The sequence below is a fragment of the Jaculus jaculus genome, chromosome 19, assembly GCF_020740685.1.
Source record: "Jaculus jaculus isolate mJacJac1 chromosome 19, mJacJac1.mat.Y.cur, whole genome shotgun sequence".
Taxonomy (NCBI): Eukaryota; Metazoa; Chordata; class Mammalia; order Rodentia; family Dipodidae; genus Jaculus; species Jaculus jaculus.
Window position 1 is genome coordinate 52,495,063 of NC_059120.1, and position 18,873 is coordinate 52,513,935.

The window sequence follows — 18,873 nt, forward strand, 5'->3', positions numbered from 1 at the left end:
TCCGTTCATGGCCTTCTGCATGGACTCGCAGCCTGGAGCACGCCACACTCACTTACATGGCTCCTTGCTGTTCCCAGGAGCCATGCTGCTCACTCACAGCGTGGCACCAGGGGTGAGAGAGAAGGGCTGGGTTGGCCTTTACCACCCACCTCCCTCCCTGGCTGGCTTTAGTATACTCTGTAGTAACATCTGACTTGGGTAGGGACATTCCCAGTGTCCCTACACAGTGTTTTCTTTTGCCACCTCCCTCCCTCCTGTGGACAACTCAACCACAATTTTTTATTAATATATTTTATTTATTTATGTGAGAAAGAGAAAGAGGCAGAGAAAGAGAGAATGGGCATGCCAGGCCACCAGCCACTGCAAACGAACTCCAGATGTGTGCCCGCCCCCCTTGTGTATCTGGTTTATGTGGATCCTGGACAGTTGAACCAGAATCCTCTGGCTTTGCAGGCAAAGGCCTTAACCAATAAGCCATCTCTCCAGCCCCATCAACCACAGTCTTAAGGAAGAGGAAGTGACCCTCCTCTAACTGTGCCTGAGTGGGTAGCAGTTGGACCAAATGATCATGAGGAAAGGCTGTCTGTCCAGAGCTGAGGTTTCCGCTAACATGTTTTCAGTTCCAATAGAATTGAAATCCAGGAGCTGTAAAATGCGAATGCTTTCCCTAAAAAGATGCCAGGGCTGAGTCATCTCACAATTGGAGTGTCTGCAGGATTGCTCTGACATGATTGGCATCATGAGTCAAGAAGTGTGTTTTAGACATTCTCCAGGGCAGTCTTGATTTCTGCCCCATCCATTGGCTGCCTGCCCTAGCTATTTTTAGGAAAGATAAAACAGTTCTAACCACTGGGTTTCACAGGGTTCCTATAAATCTGTCTGTACATGGGCTCAATAAACATCAATTGGAAAAGATCTTTTTACATGCAAGCTCCCATGGTTTGTGATTCTGCAGGTCTACATTTGGGTAAACCTACTTATATTAAATAAACAAAGACATAGTTTCCTAATTGAGTTTGGTGGCACAAAACTATAATTCCAGCACTTGGGAGTGTGAGTCAAGACCATGAGTTCAAGTGTAGTCTGTGCTACACAGTCAAGGAATTGGGGAGGAGGAAAAGAAGAAAAAGAAGGGGTAGAATTATTTGAGAAAAAAATAAGGGTGCCAGAGAAATGGGGATATAAGAGAATAGCATCTTGGGGTGAGTATGATCAAGGTACATCATGTAAGTGCTATGAAAATGTCATACCTGAAATTCACTATGGAGTCCCAGGGTGGCCTTGAACTCACAGCGCTCCTCCTACCTCTGCCTCCCAAACACTGGGAGTAAAGGTGTGTGCCACCATGCCCGGCAATGCACATTCTTTTGTACAATTACTATGCACTAATTTAAAAAAAAAAAAAAAAGGAGGGGGAAAGGACTGGAAAAATGGCTTAGTGGTTAAGGCGTTTGCCTGCAAAGCCAAAGGATTCCAGTTAGACTCTCCAGGACCCACGTAAGCCAGATGCACAAGGGGGCGCATGCATCTGGAGTTCGTTTGCAGTGGCTGGAGGCCCTGGTGTGCCCATTCTCTGTCTCTCCAATAAATAAATAAATAAATAAATTTTAAAAATAATTCTTTTTTAAAAAAAGAGAGAGGTTTTCCTCAGTGATTTAAACACACAGACAGACTTGCAAGCTACTGTGTGCCAGCCATTCCACCCACCACGTCTCTGGTGAATGAACACCACTTTGGGCCCGCTGAATTTTATCCCCATTTGGGTCCCGCACTGTACTTAGCAGTAACAGAGAATTTGCCCACTCCCGCCCCGTTCAGAATGGACTCTGACACTTTCAAGAGGGGAGTTCTGGGACAAGGACTAGTCCTTACTGAGAACAGCACCCCAGGGACCCTTGAGAGCGCATGGACACAGCTCTCCTGACATGTGATGGGGTCGGGGGGCATTCATGCCATCTTGCCTTTTGTAACCGGTTGCTTCCAAGATGAGCACGTGATATACTCGCAGGTCAATCCCGGCAGGCCAGAAGGTGGAGAGGTCAGCCAGGCTGCCCCTTTGCAGTGACACTTGACCTTGACAGCCTCAGTATGAATTCTAGTAGGTGCTAGCCACTCCACAGTCTCATGTCTTGTCAGCGAATGGCGTCGCCTTCTCTTTCACCTGTGCTTTTCTCTGTAATGATGTCGCCTTTCTCCCTACCTCTGTTTCCAGGCTTTCACTTTAACTCCACACCTAAGCCGACTAGCCTTCCCCAGGCACCACCAATGCCCTCAGCTCCAGCCGGCTTCCTGCCTTTCAGTCCCTCTGGCCCTCCCCTCCTTGGCTGCTGTGAGGCACCCGTGGTGTCCTTGGCTGAGGCTCAACAGGAGCTGCAGATGCTGCAGAAGCAGCTGGGAGAAAGTGAGCACTTCTGCTGCCAGTGTGTGCAGGGGCGCAGCCACCAGGGGGCGCCAGTGTGTGTGTGCATGAGCTCAGCCACCAGGGGGCGCCAGTGTGTGCATGAGCTCAGCCACCAGGGGGCGCCAGTGCGCGCACAAGATCAGCTGTCTCGGGATTGCTCTGCATGGCTTTGGCTTGTGATGATGCAACTGGAAAAGACCGGCATGTGTCACAAACGGAAGATGGAGGGAGAGCTGTACTGCTTCTCTTTTTCATTTTCTTTCTTGTTTTGGAAATGTGCTTACTACTAACTTTTGGGCATGTATATCATCAATTGCAGAATACGTTCAGGAAGCACTAGATATGGTACTCACGTAATATTATTGATAAAGTTTGGAACCACCAAGTAGGCAGAATTCTTGACAGCCTTGAGACTTGCTTATGGGAAGAGGAGAGAGGGCTGTTATGTTTTGCCTTAGGCTCCTTTGGGGAGTCTATTATATTCTCTTGCTGTGAAATGTTCTTTTTTTTATTTTTTTAATATATTTTATTTATTTATTTGAGAGAAAGAGGCAGAGAGAGAGAGAGAGAGAGAATGGGCACGCCAGAGCCTCCAGCCACTGCAAACGAACTGTAGATGTGTGCGCCCCTTGTGCATCTGGCTTACATGGATCCTGGAGAGTCAAACCAGAATCCTTTAGCTTTGCAGGCAAATGCCTTAACCATTAAGCCCCTCTCCAGCCCCCAACTCTTTTTTTCAAGGTAGGGTCTTGCTCTAGCCCAGGCTTATCTGGAATTCACAATGCACTCTCAAGGTGGCCTCGAACTCGTGGTAATCCTCTTACATCTGCCTCCCAAGTGCTGGGATTAAAGGCATGTTCCACCATGCCCGGCTAAGAAATGATATATATATTTTTTTTTAAGTTGGGTCTCACTCTAGTCCAGGCTGACCTGGAATTCACTAGGTAGTCTCAGGGTGGCCTTGAACTCACAGCAATTCTCCTACCTCTCCCTCCCAAGTGCTGGGATTAAAGGCGTATGCCACCATGCCCGGCCAATGTATGACTTTTTAATTTAATTTAATTTATATGAGGGAGAAAATAGACGGATAGAGAGAATGGGTACACCAAGGCCTCGAGCCACTGCAAACTAACTCCAGACACATGTGCCACCTTACATCTGGCTTTACATGGGTACTGGGGAACTGAACCTGGATCCTTTGGCTTTGCCTGCAAGTGCCTAAACCACTAAGCCATCTCTTCAGCCTCCATGTACTTTTTCTTTTTAGATAGAATCTGTGGTATGTATGGGCCATATGCCTTATTGTAAAATGTTATATATCGATAATCTCTTTAGGTGCATAAAAATGGGGGAAATTCACATTATGAATTTACTTTGTAATTTTTTTTTTTTTTTTTTTGAGGTAGGGTCTCACTCTAGCCCTGGCTGACCTGGAATTCACTATGGAGTCTCAGGATGGCCTTGAACTCACGGTGATCCTCCTACCTCTGCCTCCTGAGTGCTGGGATTAAAAGTGTGTGCCACCACGCCTGGCCCTGTAATAATTCTTTTAACAGACAACCATAAAGAGATTTTGGATTGTGTTAAAGTAACATCTATGCCTATAGCAAAGCTTGGCCCAACTAGGTTTATGAGACTGAGGGTATCTTAATGACCCAAGGGCACAGCCAAGACTTGTGTCTGCAGATGACACTGCCATTTGGAGCTTTCAATGGCATTAAGAGCAGCTTATTTCTCTAACAGCTTCTGTAGTGTGCACCCAGTCTGATTAACAGCACCAGCTCGATCGAGTTTCTTTTTAAGAGTGCTTACTCCTGTCAGATTGGCCACCATCATGAAAACAAATGATCATAAATGTTGGCGGGGATGTGGAAAAACAGGAACCCTTCTACACTGCTGGTGGGAATGCAATCTGGTCCAGCCATTGTGGAAAACAGTGTGGAGGTTCCTAAAACAGCTAAAGATTGATCTACCATATGACCCAGCTATAGCACTCCTAGGCATATATCCAAAGGACTCATCTCATTTCCTTAGAAGTACGTGCTCAACCATGTTTATTGCTGCTCAATTTATAATATCTGGGAAATGGAACCAGCCTAGATGTTCCTCAACTGATGAGTGGATAATGAAGATGTGGCACATTTATACAATGGAGTTCTACTCAGAGGTAAAGAAAAATGAAGTTATGAAATTTGCAGAAAAATGGATGGACCTGGAAAGGATTATACTAAGTGAGGTAACCCAGGCCCAGAAAGCCAAGCGCCACATGTTCTCTCTCATATGTGGATCCTAGCTACAGATGATTGGGCTTCTGCGTGAGAAGGAAAATACTCAGTAGCAGAGGCCAGTAAGTTAAAAAGGAGACATAAAGGGAAGAGAAAGGAAGGGAGGAGGGTACTTAATAGGTTGATATTGTATATATGGAAGTACAATGATTATAATGGGGAGGTAATATGATGGAGAATGGAATTTCAAATGGGAAAGTGTCAGGGGGGAGGGAGGGAATTACCATGGGATTTTTTTTTTATAATCATGGAAAATGTTAATAAAAATTTAAAAATTAAAAAAAAAAAAGAGTGCTTATCCATCCTATGGGCTGTGAAGTCTGAGGAACTAACTTCTCTGCCATCAGTTTTCCCCAGAACAGCAGCTGAGGGCTTAGCTAACATGGCAGGGTCTGACCCGAGCCTCACGCTGCCCCGGGTGATGTATGGAGCCAGACAAGAGAGCTGAGGCTAAAGTAACTGCCAAGGGGGAGAGATGAGCTGGTGCCCAGTCCTTGGCTGCCGCTCATGGCCGCATGATTCCTTTGTACTTGGGGTGGTTTTTGTTACGCTGAGCTCTCCTGAAATACCATCATTCATTGCTACAACATGTTCTTTCCCCACTCATCCTGTTAGCAGTCCTGATGCCAAAACCTTTTGGGTGCCAAATATGCCCCATGCCAAAAGACATGAGTAGTCTTTGACTTCTCCACACTTGTCTTTGTCCAAGTGGAAGGAGGGAAAGGAGAGCTGTGGTGGTTTGATTCGGGTGTCCCCCATAAGCTTAGGTGTTCTGCATGCTGGGTTCCCAGCTGATGGAGATTTGGGGATTAATGTCTCATGGAGGTGGTGTATTGTTGGGGGGCCAGCTTACAGGTGTTATAGCCAGTTTCCCCCTTGCCAGTGTTTGGCACACTCTCCTGTTGCTGTTGTCCACCTGATGTTGGCCAGGGGGTGACGTCCACCCTCTGCTCATGCCATCGTTTCCCCCGCCATCATGGAGCTTCCCCTGTGAGCCTGTGAGCCAAAATAAACCTTTATCCCACAAGCTGCTCTTGGTCAGGTGATTTCTTCCAGCAGTGTGAACCTGACGGCGACAGGAACCCTGTGTATAAAGAAAAGCCCGGGTGTTGGATTAGAGTCTGAGACCTTTTGCCTGGATTCAGATGATCCCACCTTGGTGAGGAAGACTATGTAGCCTTTTTTTTTTCTTCACCTGAAAGCATGGGCCTCTCCAGACCACAACTTAGTGCTCAGTGTTTATTTTCATTTCATTTATTTACTTATTTGAGAGGGAGAGAGAGAACGGGCACACCAGGGACTCCAGCCACTGCAAACGAAGTCCAGATGCATGTGCCACCTTGTACATCTGGCTTTACATGGATACTGGGGAATTGAACCTGGGTCCTTTGGCATTGCAGGCAAGTGCCTTAAACCACTAAGCCCTCTCCCCATCCCCAGTGCTTCATATTTGTTGAGAATCACATAGATACTGGTGTGTGGGAGACTCACGGGTCTGTGTGGCGCTAAGAGCCCCGGGTCCTCTCCTATGATGTCTCTGCATAGCTTAGGTTAGGTGTTCTCGACTGCGTGACCAGAGGAGACTGGATCATGAGATCACTGATCACTGTCCCTGATCGACTTGGAGCTTACCATGCTAGTGATTAAAGAGACAGCTGGAAATCCGCCGGCTTGTCGGCAGCTGCTCACGCCAGCCCAGGAGACCGGCTCCTGTCCCCACCGCGCCCCGGACACTGCGGTGGGTCAGGGATGTCGCTCGGCCACTGTCCACGACCGCTTAGCCTGCACTGCTGCTGTCCGGACGGGGCGCCCGCCAGAGAGCTCTAAAATTTCCAAGAAATACTGAATTGCTGAAGAGTTTGGGAAAGGACAAGCCAAAGTTCTCATTCTATGGATCCCTTGGGTGCACCTTCTTCCCAGCGTGTGGATGTGGATACGCTGACAAGCTGGGGCGACTCACGCGAAGATGAATTAAGTTCTGATACCACGCCTGAAGCATTTCAGGAAGACACTCGTGGATTGCCATTTCTTTACAGTAAGGCTATCAACAGGAAGGTGATTCTCTGGAAAGGAGATGTGGCATTACTGAACTGTGCAGCCATCGTGAACCCCAGCGATGAAGGTCTCACCAACAAGAATGCTGTGTCAGAAAGAATCTTCATGCCGGCAGGGCCAGATCCGAAGGAGAACCTGCAGAAACTTAACGGGTGCCAAACCGGTGAAGTGAAATTGACAGAGGGATTTAACCCAGCCGCTGGGATCCTCTTTCACACAGTGGGACAGGGGGAAAAAAAGTACAGCTGGATTACACGTCCCTTTCTTGTCTGAAAACCCCAAAGGAAAAATGGAAAGATTGACTTGTTATACTGTGTAAAGGAGAGAAGAATTCAGGCAGATGTATACTCCCACCAGTGAGCGAGCTGAGTCATAGAGCCCATCACGTTCTTTTTTTAAATTTTTATTATTTATTTAGTTATGTATTTCGGTTTTTTGAGGTAGGGTCTCACTGTAGTCCAGGCTGACCTGGAATTCACTATGTAGTCTCAGGATGGCCTCAAACTCACAGTGATCCTCCCACCTCTGCCTCCCGAGTGCTGGGATTAAAGGCGTGTGCCACCATGCCCAGCTTATTATTATTATTATATATTTTTTAGAGAGAATTGGCACCCTAGGGCCTCAGCCACTGACATTGAACTCCAGATCCCTGCGCCACCTAGTGGGCATGTGCCGCCTTGTGCTTGCCTCACCTTTGTGCATCTGGCTTACATGGGATCTGGACAGTCCAATATGGGCCCTTAGGCTTTGCAGGCAAGCGCCTTTTAACTGCTGAGCCATCTCTCCAGTCCCTCATTCATGTTCTTTTTTTTTTTTTTTTTTTTTGGTTTTTCGAGGTAGGGTCTCACTCTGGCTCAGGCTGACCTGGAATTCACTTTGTAGTCTCAGGGTGGCCTCGAGCTCTCGGCGATCCTCCTGCCTCTGCCTCCCGAGTGCTGGGATTAAAGGCGTGCGCCACCACACCCGGCTCATTCACGTTCTTGACCCCTCACTCTGATGGCACGTTCTACCCGTGGCAGGGCTCTTACTTCCTGAATTCCGTCACAGTGGGAGTCAAGGGTGGGGCCCTGGACTTTGCGTGCTCAGGTCACTTTCAGATATTTCATATGTACCTCTGGGTGTGTTGTGCTGGGAATACTAAGGATGAAAGGCACGGGCTCAAGACACGGGCTGTCTAACTGATAACTCACCATCGGCTGGGGCTCTCTAACATCTCCCATGTCCCCTGGGTGTCTCCATGCTTAACACACACACACACATGGCCTTGCTAATCCTTGCCTTCGGACGTCCTCTTTGGTTCTCACGCATGTTTCTTTTCTGCCCAGGTGTTGTCAATGCTCCTCCGGCTCCCACTGCTGCATTGCCAAACGTTCATTCAGAAGCCGGCTCTTCCCGCTACCTCAACCCTGCCCAGTGCACCGAAGAACTGGGCAGAATCCTGGAGCCTGGATACCTGGGTAGCAGTGGCCAGTGGGATATGATGAGACCTCAGAAAGGGAGCGTCTCTGGAGACCTTTCCTCAGGCTCGTCGATGTGCCAGCTTAGCTCTAAACCCACAGGTGAGGCACAGAGCTTAGTCAGTCAGATATTTTACAGAAAGGGACATGGCCCCTCAAGACCACAAATCTGTCCTGTGTGCAAAACACAGTTACATTAAAAAAGAGGGGTGGGGCTGGAGAGGTGGCTTAGCCGTCAAGGCGCTTGCCTGCGAAGCCTAAGGACCCATGTTCGACTCTCCAGATCCCACGTTAGCCAGATGCACAAAGGTGAGGCAAGCGCAAGGTCCCACATGCCCACTAGGTGGCGCAAGTGTCTGCAGTTTGATCCCAGTGACTGAGGCCGTGGTGCGCCAATTCTCTCTCTCTCTCTCAAAATTAAATGAATAAAAGACGGATGTCAATAAGCAGGCAAATAGCAGAATGCAGCTTAGTTTCAACAGTGACAACGGAAATTTTCAGAAAAAGCTGACCCAAGACAAAACGGGACACTTGATGTAGTCTGTCTTTAGTTGCCCATTGTTTTCTGCATGCTTTTCATTCGTTAACAGCGGTGCTCCTTGCTCCTCTCTAATCCATGTTCAGATCCCTAGATCCATACAGGCTATCCTAAAAGTGAGTTAGAGAAAATATCAGAAATTAACTACATAGGTTAAGTTGAAGGTCATGTAGTTTTTTTTTTAATTAGAAATTTTTATTAACATTTTCCATGATTATAAAATATATCCCATGGTAATTCCCTCCCTCCCCATCCCCACACTTTCCCATTTGAAATTCCATTCTCCATCATATTACCTCCCCATTACAATCATTGTAATTACATATATACAATATCAACCTATTAAGTATCCTCCTCCCTTCCTTTCTCTACCCTTTATGTCTCCTTTTTACCTTACTGGCCTATGCTACTAAGTGAAGGTCATGTAGTTTTGACCTTAGGGTTTCTCACTAGGGAGGTGAAGAGATGGCGGGGGCGGGGGAGGGGAGCAATTGTGTTAAAAACCAGATCAAGGCTGGAGAGATGGTTTAGAGGTTAAGACGCTTGCCTCCAGCAAGCGCCTGATGCACCAAGTGGCGCATGCGTCTGGAGTACATTTACAGTGGCTAGAGGCCCTGGCATGCCCATTCTCTCTCTCTCTCCATGCCTTTCTCTCAAATAAATAAATAAAAATAAAAATATTTTTAAAAAAAACAGTTTAGCCAGCCATGGTGGCGCACGCCTTTAATCCTAGCACTCTGGAGGCAGAGGTAGGATCGCCATGAGTTTGAGGCCACCCTGAGACTACATAGTGAATTCCAGGTCAGCCTGAGCTAGAGTGAATGAGACCCTACCTTGAAAAACCAAAATAAAAACAAAACAAATAAAAAAAAAAATATATATATATATATATCAGTTCAGTCATATATCAGTAAGACAAGAGTACTGAAAACAGGCAGTAGGCTTGCCTGTCATCCTCAAAACCACACCTAGGAGGTAGGCAAGTCCTGAACAGAGCTTCTGTGAGCCCCTCTCCCTTACCAGACCCCTATGTGAAAGGAGGCCCTCAAGTGTTACTTACCTAGGGGGCCATCCTGTGCTTGAAAGGCCTTCACGCTTATTATGCAAAGCTGTCTGTGTACCCCTGGGTGGCGGGTGGGGTGAGGACAATCATTGGAAGGATTGGTGATGCATGGGGAAAAGGTGGAGGGGCCCCGGCCAAGTTCCGCCTCGACCCTGGCCACTGATGCTCTACTGACCGCTTCTCTTCACGTCCTGGGCTGGCCGCAGGGGCTGACCTGCTGGAAGAACATCTGGGAGAGATCCGGAACCTGCGCCAGCGCCTGGAGGAGTCCATCTGTGTCAACGACCGGCTCCGGGAGCAGCTGCAATACCGGCTCAGCGCCACGGCCACCACCGTGCGGGGCAGCGGTAGGCGAGCCGTCCGCTCCTCCTGCTTCTGCCTGGGTTTGGGGAGTTTCGGAAGGGAAGGTGCTAAGGTGCTAGGCAGAATCTCCCAGCATTTCTCAGGGTCAGCGCAGTGAGATGGGGGTATAACGAGCTATTCATTTTTCCACGCTGTGCCTGAGTTCAGAGAGTGACGTTCAGCCACACAGGGGCCCAGTCCTTGTCCTTAGTGGACTCACACATTGCCCTGTGACTGGTCAGTGGCAGAGTCAGGACCATGGAGACTTGCTCCCAGCCACCTCACCGTGGTGACCTTCCTCCCTCGTTAACTTGCCGAAAGACTCTCACTTGGAGGTCACCCTTGGTACAAACGGCCCCAGCTAGTGAAGGCAGAAAGAGCCACCAGAATCGTGACAGCTGTGGCATGAGACAGGGAAGAGTCACTAAGCAGCACCCAAACGATCAGTGTCCAGCAGCTGCCCTGTCCACCCCAGGCTTTGGGGCTGCGGCTGGTTGCGGGGTGGTAACAACAGTAAGCCTGCCAAGTCACAAGCCATCTGTCACCTTGAACAAATGTGTTTTCCAGAAACGGGGTCGGCCCCTCACTTCTACGGTCAGGGTTTGGAGTCAGTGCCTCCACTGTACGCCGAGAACCGAGCCCTCAGGGAAGAAAACCGGAAGCTGCAAGCTCAGCTCAGTCACCTGTCCAGAGGTGGGTGGTGACAAGGGACAAAGTGTGGTGGTTCCCAGGTCCCGTACTGATCGCCGAATGGAAAGGCAAAGGGGAAGGTTGATGTCATGGCTACCCGGATTCGTCAACCCAAGATGCCCCCACAGCTGTTTTCAGCCTACCAGGGGTTACTTCCTGAGAGGTCCTAACTGTGGTCTAGGCTTCAGGGCTAAATGACTATAGAAAGTCCATATCTTCTCAGGCTGGAGAGATGGCTCAGTAGTTAAGGTGCTTGCCTGCAAAAGACTAAGGATCTGAGTTCAGTTCCCCAGTAGCCACATAAAGCCATAGGATGCATCTGGAGTCCATTTGCAGTGGCTAGGGGCTCTGGCACACGCATTCTCTCTTCATGCTCTCTCTGCTTGCAAATAAATTAACATATTAAAAAAGAAAAGAAAGTCCATACTGTTAGGTTGGGACAGGCTCCAAAAATGGAGTCACCGCCGGGTGTGGTGGCGCACGTCTTTAATCCCAGCACTCGGGAGGCAGAGGTAGGAGGATCGCCGTGAGTTTGAGACCACCCTGAGATTCCATAGTAAATTCCAGGTCAGCCTGGACTAGAGTGAGACCCTACCTCGGAAAAGAAAAAAAAAAAAAAAGATGGGCTGGAGAGATGGCTTAGCGGTTAAGCGCTTGCCTGTGAAGCCTAAGGACCCCGGTTCGAGGCTCGGTTCCCCAGGTCCCACGTTAGCCAGATGCACAAGGGGGCGCACGCGTCTGGAGTTCGTTTGCAGAGGCTGGAAGCCCTGGTGCGCCCGTTCTCTCTCTCTCCCTCTATCTGTCTTTCTCTCTGTGTCTGTCGCTCTCAAATAAATAAATAAAAAATGAACAACAACAACAACAAAAAGAACTTCTCCCTTCCTCTCCTTCACCTAGCTGAAGAGCCCTATAAAGCCCACTGCTCTTGAGAGTCAGTCCTGGCAGCTTGCCCCCCTCCAAATATAAAACCTTCCATCTTTGCCTCCGAGTGTTTTCTGTGGTCTTGGTCACTCCCAAGCCTTACACATACCTTCCTGAAAGCCAACCCACACAGATCCAAGGTTAGTGGCTCTACCAGTTACTTTCTCATTCTTGGGACAAAATATCCATCCAGAAGCAGCTTAAGGAAGGAGAAGGATTCATTTCAGCTTTGAAGGAGAAGTTTAATCGTGGGGGGACCTGAGCATGGCAGGCTGGAGCAGAGAGCCTGGTCACATCTCACCAGTCAGAAGCAGAGAAGGAAAAGGAAGTGGGGCTGGGCCACAAAACCTTCGGGTCTCCCTCCCTTCCTCCAGCAAGGCTCCTCCTCCTAAAGGACTACAAAGGTCCCAAACAGCACCACCAGCTGGGGACCAAGTGTTCAAACACAAGAGCCTATGGGGACATTTCCCGTACAAACCACCACGGTGGTGATCACAATGCCGAGTGCTAACTACTGTAGGATCACAGAGCCCTCATAGTGACTGTTAAACGGATATGTGGCTGGAGAGACGGCTTAGCGGTTAAGGCTCTTGCTTGAGAAGCCTAAGGACCCATGTTCGACTCTCCAGATCCCACATTAGCCAGACGCACAAAGATGAGGCAAGCGCAAGGTCACACGTGCCCACTAGGTGGCACAAGCCTCTGATGTTCGATTTCAGTGTCTGAGGCCCTGGAGCACCAATTCTCTCTCTCTCTCTAAAAAAAATAAAAAATTTAAAAAGGTTTTTTTTTTTTTTTAAATGATGGGCTGGAGAAATGGCTTAGCTGTTAAGGCACTTGCCTGCAAAGCCAGAGGACCCAGGTTCAACTCCCCAGGACCCACGTAATCAGATGCACAAGGGGGCGCATGTATCTGGAGTTTGCAGTGGCTGGAGGCCCTGGCGTGCCCATTCTTTCTCCCTCTCTCCCTCTCTCTCTCTCTCTTTCTGTCTCCCAGCTTATTTCTGTATCTCTCTAAAATAAATAAGTATATTTTAAAAATTAAAAAGGTTTAAAAAAACTGAAATAAACAGGTATCTGTTCTCCTCCCTCTGAGTGACAGCTGCTTTGAACCCACAAAGGAAGGGAATGCTTGTCTGCATTTTTTCTTGCATTCTCCCACACTGTATTGCAGCTCTGTGTGTTCCTCTTGGTCCTTCCCAGCCCTCCGTCTGCCTCCTCGCCCCATCCCCAATCTTGGGCTTCTCTCTGGTCCATTCTTCCAGTTGAGAGGGACCAGGACGTGTCTGCAGAACATTCCCAACCCTATTCCATGCGCAGCCATAGGCGGGACTTATTTTCTATGTGGCCTGGACTTGACTTGATTCAATTGACGTATGACTAGTGACAAATGATTAGCTGTTGTTGTTGTTTCCAAGGAAGGGTCTCGCCCTGGTCCGGGCCGATCTGGAGCTTACTCTGTGGCCCTGAGGCTGCCCTCTGCCTCCCCAGGGGTGGAACTGAAGGCGTGCACCACCGTGCCAGTTAGAAATTATTTTTATTTATAAATATTTACCAGACATCCATTAAAAAAAAAAAAAGCTAAGGATAATATTTGAAAGGATTGGGCCCAGAATAAAAGAATATCCGTGAAACTAAAGACTTTAAGGGCTATTTCTATGTGAGCGACCCCAGTACAAAAAGACTGAAGTGGCAAGACCCCCTTATTGTGGAAGGCGACAGGTGAGGGGAAGGCAGAGGGACTGAGCTACCACTGCAGGTGTGGCGAGATTAGAACAGTCTTCGCAGGCAAGGGTTGTACAGGAAGGACCAGACGGCTCCTCCCCGAGGACTGACCACACCTCAGCTTAAACTCAGTGTCCTTGTGGCCCGTCTCTGAGAACTTGTGATCAGAGGGATGCTGTAGTTCCAGAAAGCAGCAAACGCCCCAGTTTTCAGCATGAAGAGAACACCACATTCTACAACTCATAGACAAGAAATCAGTGTTGATCTTTGGCAAAATTCAAGCCGGGATGTTAAACAGCTAGTGGGTGAGGACATAGGAAAAAAATAAAATAACAGTCAGCTTGAGAAACCATGCTGTCTCCTCTACTAGCAAAGGGAGACTTCATGAGCTAGAGGAACCAGGCACTGCAAAGATAGAGAGAGCCCAGGACTGGAGAGATGGCTTTGCAGTTAAGGCGCTTGTCTGCAAAACCTAACGACCTGGGTTCAATTCTCCAGTACCCACATGAGGCCAGATGCACAAAGTGGCGCATGTGTCCAGAGTGTGTTTGTAGTGGCTGTAGGCCCTGGTGTCCCCATTCTCTCTTCTCTCTAGCTCTCTGCTTGCAAATAAATAAATAAATATTTGGGGGGGGGAACATAGAGATGTACAACCCATCTGACCATCAGAGGTTTGGGTCCATTCTATAAATGCCCTCTGTGCTCTGCCCACCAGGGCACTGCCAGGAGACGGAGAGCCTGCGGGAGGCTCTGCTCACCTCCCGATCACAGCTTCAAGAACTGGAGAAGGAGTTGGAGCGGCAGAAGCTGGAGAGGCAGCAACTTCTGGAAGACTTGCAGGAGAAGCAGCGGGAGATCTCGCACTTCTGCAAGGAACGTCTGTCCCTTCAGGAAAGTGACTCCAGGTAGGAGGGGCCCATGGTAGGGAACGGGGCCCCCTTTTCAGTGAAGGAGGGATATTGGCAAGACAGTGGTACCCTGGTCTTGAAACCTCGGTTTCTCACCTGTTATTCCTGCATTGTGAATGACTTTAAGCAACGGGAAGATTCTCTCCTTTGAGCCAAGGCATGCCTTTTGCACCCCAAAGTAGAGAGGCGAAAGCCCTGTTACAGAGGCTACCGTGTATCAAAGTCTGGTGAGAGAACATTCCCGTACTTGCAGGTGGATATGGGACACAACTCTCACCATGTATCTAAGGCAGAGCCCTCCATCCCCGCTGTCTGATGAAGGGTACTGCAGGGCCAGTGAAGAGAGGTTTTGTGTGTGTGTGTGTGTGTGTGTGTGTGTGTGTGTATGCACATGCGTGTGTGCCCAACTGCTGGCTGAAGAACTTCATGCTGTGCCCCGGCCAGCGGGGAGTCGAACAAGGAAACGAGGGGGAAATTAACCTGAATGAAAGAAGGCAAACAGACACAAGAAGGAGACCATGCTAGGTGTTTGTCACGGCCTCGAGAGTTTATTCTTACATGTAGGGTTACATAGGGTTGTAGGGGGAAGGGGACGTGGTCAGGGCAAGGAGTTGTCAGGAAACCTAGAGGGGATGTACTTAGGTGTTCATCTAATCTTGCCCAACTGGCTTAACATCCTGACTGCACCAGGCTTCACATCCTGACCATAAACTAGCCTTTAGCAAAAGATAAGATTCTGTAAGTAGTCTCTTGACCGACGTTCCAGAAGCACCTAACAGAAAGCTGGGTGGACCAGCTCTCTGAGTAATGAGTCAGCTTATGAGCAGGCCCAGGCAAAATGGAGAGGCTTTTGCTCTGTGGCTCCCGACAATGCTGTGACTGCACGCTAAGCTGGGACTTCATGCTAGCTTCCGTGCCCCGGGCCCTGCCTTCTCCATGTGCAGAGTGGAAGTGAGGATCTGCCTGGCCCCTGAGCTGACTCTGCGGGATAGATAAAGCTGGGCTCACGGCGTATGACCCTGGTGTGGCTGAGTGGCCCGGCCTGCTCAGTGGCCCCCCGCCTCTCTCTCTCTCTCCCTGCCTGGCAGGCTGAAACACAAGCTGGCCCTCCTGCAGCAACAGTGTGAGGAGAAACAGCAGCTCTTCCAGACCCTGCAGTCGGAGCTGCAGATCTATGAGTCACTTTGTGGAAATCCGAAGAAGGGCTTGAAAGGTAGATGTTCCTCCCTTCTCCCCTGTAAAGGTATATGTCCCTCCCTTCTCCCCTGTAAAGATATATGTCCCTCCCTTCTCTGTAAAGGTATATGACCCTCCCTTCTCCCCTATAAAGGTATATGAACCCCTCCCCTCTCCCCTGTAAAGGTATATGCCCCTCCTTTCTCCCCTGTGAAGGTATATACCCCTCCCTTCTCCCCTGTGAAGGTATATACCCCTCCTTTCTCCCCTGTGAAGGTATATACCCCTTCCTTCTCTTCTATAAAAGGACGAGGGCTGGAGAGATGGCTTAGTGGTTAAGCGCTTGCCTATGAAGCCTAAGGACCCCGGTTCGAGGCTCGGTTCCCCAGGTCCCACGTTAGCCAGATGCACAAAGGGGGCGCACGTGTCTGGAGTTCGTTTGCAGAGGCTGGAAGCCCTGGCACACATATTCTCTCTCTCTCCCTCTATCTGTCTTTCTCTCTGTGTCTGTCGCTATCAAATAAATAAATAAATAAATAAATAAATAAATAAAAAGGACGAGGCCCTCTCTTCTCCTCCATAATGGTATTTGCTCCTTCCTCCTCCCCTATAAAGCCCAGGAGGGAGATGCTCATGGCACGGGCAAGATCCTGAGAATCCTTAAAAACAGCCCACAAGAACCAAGCCTCACTCACTTAAGAAATAATCAAGGGCTCAGTTATCTCATGGTTTTGCTGAAGTGGAAGGCACCAGGCTGGGGAGAGGGCTCAGGCAGTTAGGGGGCCTTGCTTGCAAAGCTGGCTGGTCCCCCACCACCTAAAGTGGCGTGTGCATCTGGCATTTGTTTGCAGTTGCAAGAAGCCACGCTGCACCTGTCAGGCACATACATACTCACCTGCTAGCACATACAAATAGTTCTTAATGGCAAAGGACTGTCCTAGTGCTTCAAAAGATCTCCCTGTGCCGAAGAGATGGCTTAGCGGTTAAGGTGCTGGCCTGCAAAGCCAAAGGGCCCCTGTTCAGTTCCTCAGGACGCGTGTAAGCCAGATGCACAAGGTGGCGCATGAGTTTGTTTGCAGCGGCAGGAGGCCCTGGCGAGCCCATTCTCTGTGTGTCTTTTCTCTCTGCTTCTTGCTCTCACACGCTATCTCTCTCTCTCAAATAAATAAATAATAAATATAAATATATATTTTTTTTAATTTTATTTATTTATTTATTTGAGAGTGACAGACACAGAGAGAAAGACAGATAGAGGGAGAGAGAGAGAATGGGCGCGCCAGGGCTTCCAGCCTCTGCAAACGAACTCCAGACGCATGCGCCCCCTTGTGCATCTGGCTAACGTGGGACCTGGGGAACCGAGCCTCGAACCGGGGTCCTTAGGCTTCACAGGCAAGCGCTTAACCGCTAAGCCATCTCTCCAGCCCAAATACATATATTTTTAAAAAACGACCTCCAGTGCATCCAGGTGTGGCGGCTCTTCCCTGGAAGCTCAGCACTTAGGAGACCAAGGCAAGAGGCTCACACAAGCTTGAGCAACACACTGAGTTAGAGACCAGCCGTGCAATGAGTTTCAGACCCTGTCTCAAAAACAGAAAAAAGTCCTAAATACCCATGTAGCCAGTGTCTTCTCCCTTCTCCTCTACTCCAGTAGAAAAACGAAGTGACTCAACAAAAAACAAAAAGAGAAAAAAACACTCTTATGAAATACCACTTATTTATACTCAAACTTCAAGTGCAGGTTTAAATATTGAGCACTTTTATTGAGTAATTTTGCTATCTTTGGAAATAATAATGTAGGGTTTGAGAATCCTTTCTTTGTTTGGTTTGGTTTGGTTTGGTTTTGGTTTTGGTTTTTCGAGGTAGGGTCTCCCTCTAGCCCAGGCTGACCTGGAATTCACTAAGTCGTCTCAGGGTGGCCTCGAACTCACGGCGATCCCCCTACCCCTGCCTCCCAAGTGCTGGGATTAAAGGCGTGCGCCACCGCGCCCGGTGGGTTTGAGAATCTTTAATGGAGAGAGATATTTGAAGCATGATAATAAGTAACAACAACAGAAGGGCTGACGTCAATGTAAGGAGATTGAGCAAAAGGTGAAATTAGGCCTGGAGAGATGGCTTAGTGTTTCAGGCGCTTGCCTATGAGGTCTAAGGACCCAAGTTCGATTTCCCAATCCCATGTAAGCCAGATGCACATGGTGGTGCATGTGTCTAGAGTTTGTTTGCAGTGACTAGAGACCCTGACATGACCATTCTCTCTCTATCTCTGTCTCTATCTATCTTTCTCTTTGTCCCTCTTTCCTTCTCTCTCAAATAAATAAAATTTTTAAGAAAAATGAAATCATGAGCTTGATTAAACACGTTAGTGGCAGAAGTCCGTGGTGGGGAAACCCGGCTCCGTAGCTGTTCATGCTTTTGAGGGTAGGGGAGTTTGGTAAAAGCGCTTTGATACAAGGAAGACCAAGGGTTGCTGAAAAGCCAACTCGGCCTCAGACACGGTGGCGTGAGTATGATATCCCTGTGGTGAGACCTCTCCCGACACACAGCTAGACTGCAAGTGTCTTGTAGAAAAGATTGGCACGTTATGCAACCCAGTAAAGAAAGTGACCACAACAATGTGCTTCCAGAAATCCTGAGCTGGTCTCACTGACCCCCAGTACCCACATAAAGCCAGGTGCACAAAGTGGCTCATGTGTGGTTGTTCTGCAGCATCAAGAGGCCCTGGCATGCTCATTCTCTCTCTCTCCACATCTATCTATCTATCTAATCTTTATCAAACTATCTATCTTCTATCTATCATCTCTATTTATCTCAAATAAATAAAAACTTATAAAAGAAGGAAGGAAGAAAAGAGGAGGAGTCAGGAGATAACTGGCTTCAAATCTTTGGGTTTTTTTTGTTGTTGTTGTTTTGTTTTTGTTTTTCAAGGTAGGGTCTCACTCTAGCTCAGGCTGACCTGGAATTCACTATGTAGTCTCAGGGTGGTCTCGAACTCACAGCCCCAGTTCGAGGCTCGTTTCCCCAGGTCCCACGTTAGCCAGATGCACAAGGGGGCGCACGCGTCTGGAGTTCGTTTGCAGCGGCTGGAAGCCCTGGCGCGCCCATTCTCTCTCTCTCCCTCTATCTGTCTTTCTCTCTGTGTCTGTCGCTCTCAAATAAATAAATAAAAAATGAACAAAAAAATATTAAAAAAAAAAAGTGCCTGACTCCTCTCTTCCATGTTGCCAAGCGTCCTGATGAGTTGCTCTTTTTCCTCCCTGAGGTTGAGTATGGAGTTTGTCCATCACCTCCCCTCTCAGACCTCACCTCCCTCCTGCC

At 48.6% G+C, this 18,873-nt stretch overlaps 1 protein-coding gene across 13 annotated transcripts in view; it reads left to right on the forward strand.

Annotated features, from left to right (window-relative positions):
• Positions 1-18,873, forward strand: part of LOC101616723 (myomegalin-like) — a 142,186-nt gene that overhangs the window by 110,452 nt on the left and 12,861 nt on the right. For 9 of the 13 annotated variants that reach the window (XM_045138654.1, XM_045138660.1, XM_045138644.1 and 6 more), the window contains 6 exons: positions 2,213-2,401; positions 8,067-8,300; positions 10,006-10,146; positions 10,709-10,834; positions 14,193-14,382; positions 15,474-15,598. In XM_045138654.1, the coding sequence (XP_044994589.1) occupies positions 2,213-2,401; positions 8,067-8,300; positions 10,006-10,146; positions 10,709-10,834; positions 14,193-14,382; positions 15,474-15,598 (1,005 nt within the window). The remainder of the gene's footprint in view (positions 1-2,212; positions 2,402-8,066; positions 8,301-10,005; positions 10,147-10,708; positions 10,835-14,192; positions 14,383-15,473; positions 15,599-18,873) is intronic. The other 4 variants (XM_045138645.1, XM_045138649.1, XM_045138651.1 and 1 more) reach the window with 1 other exon arrangement.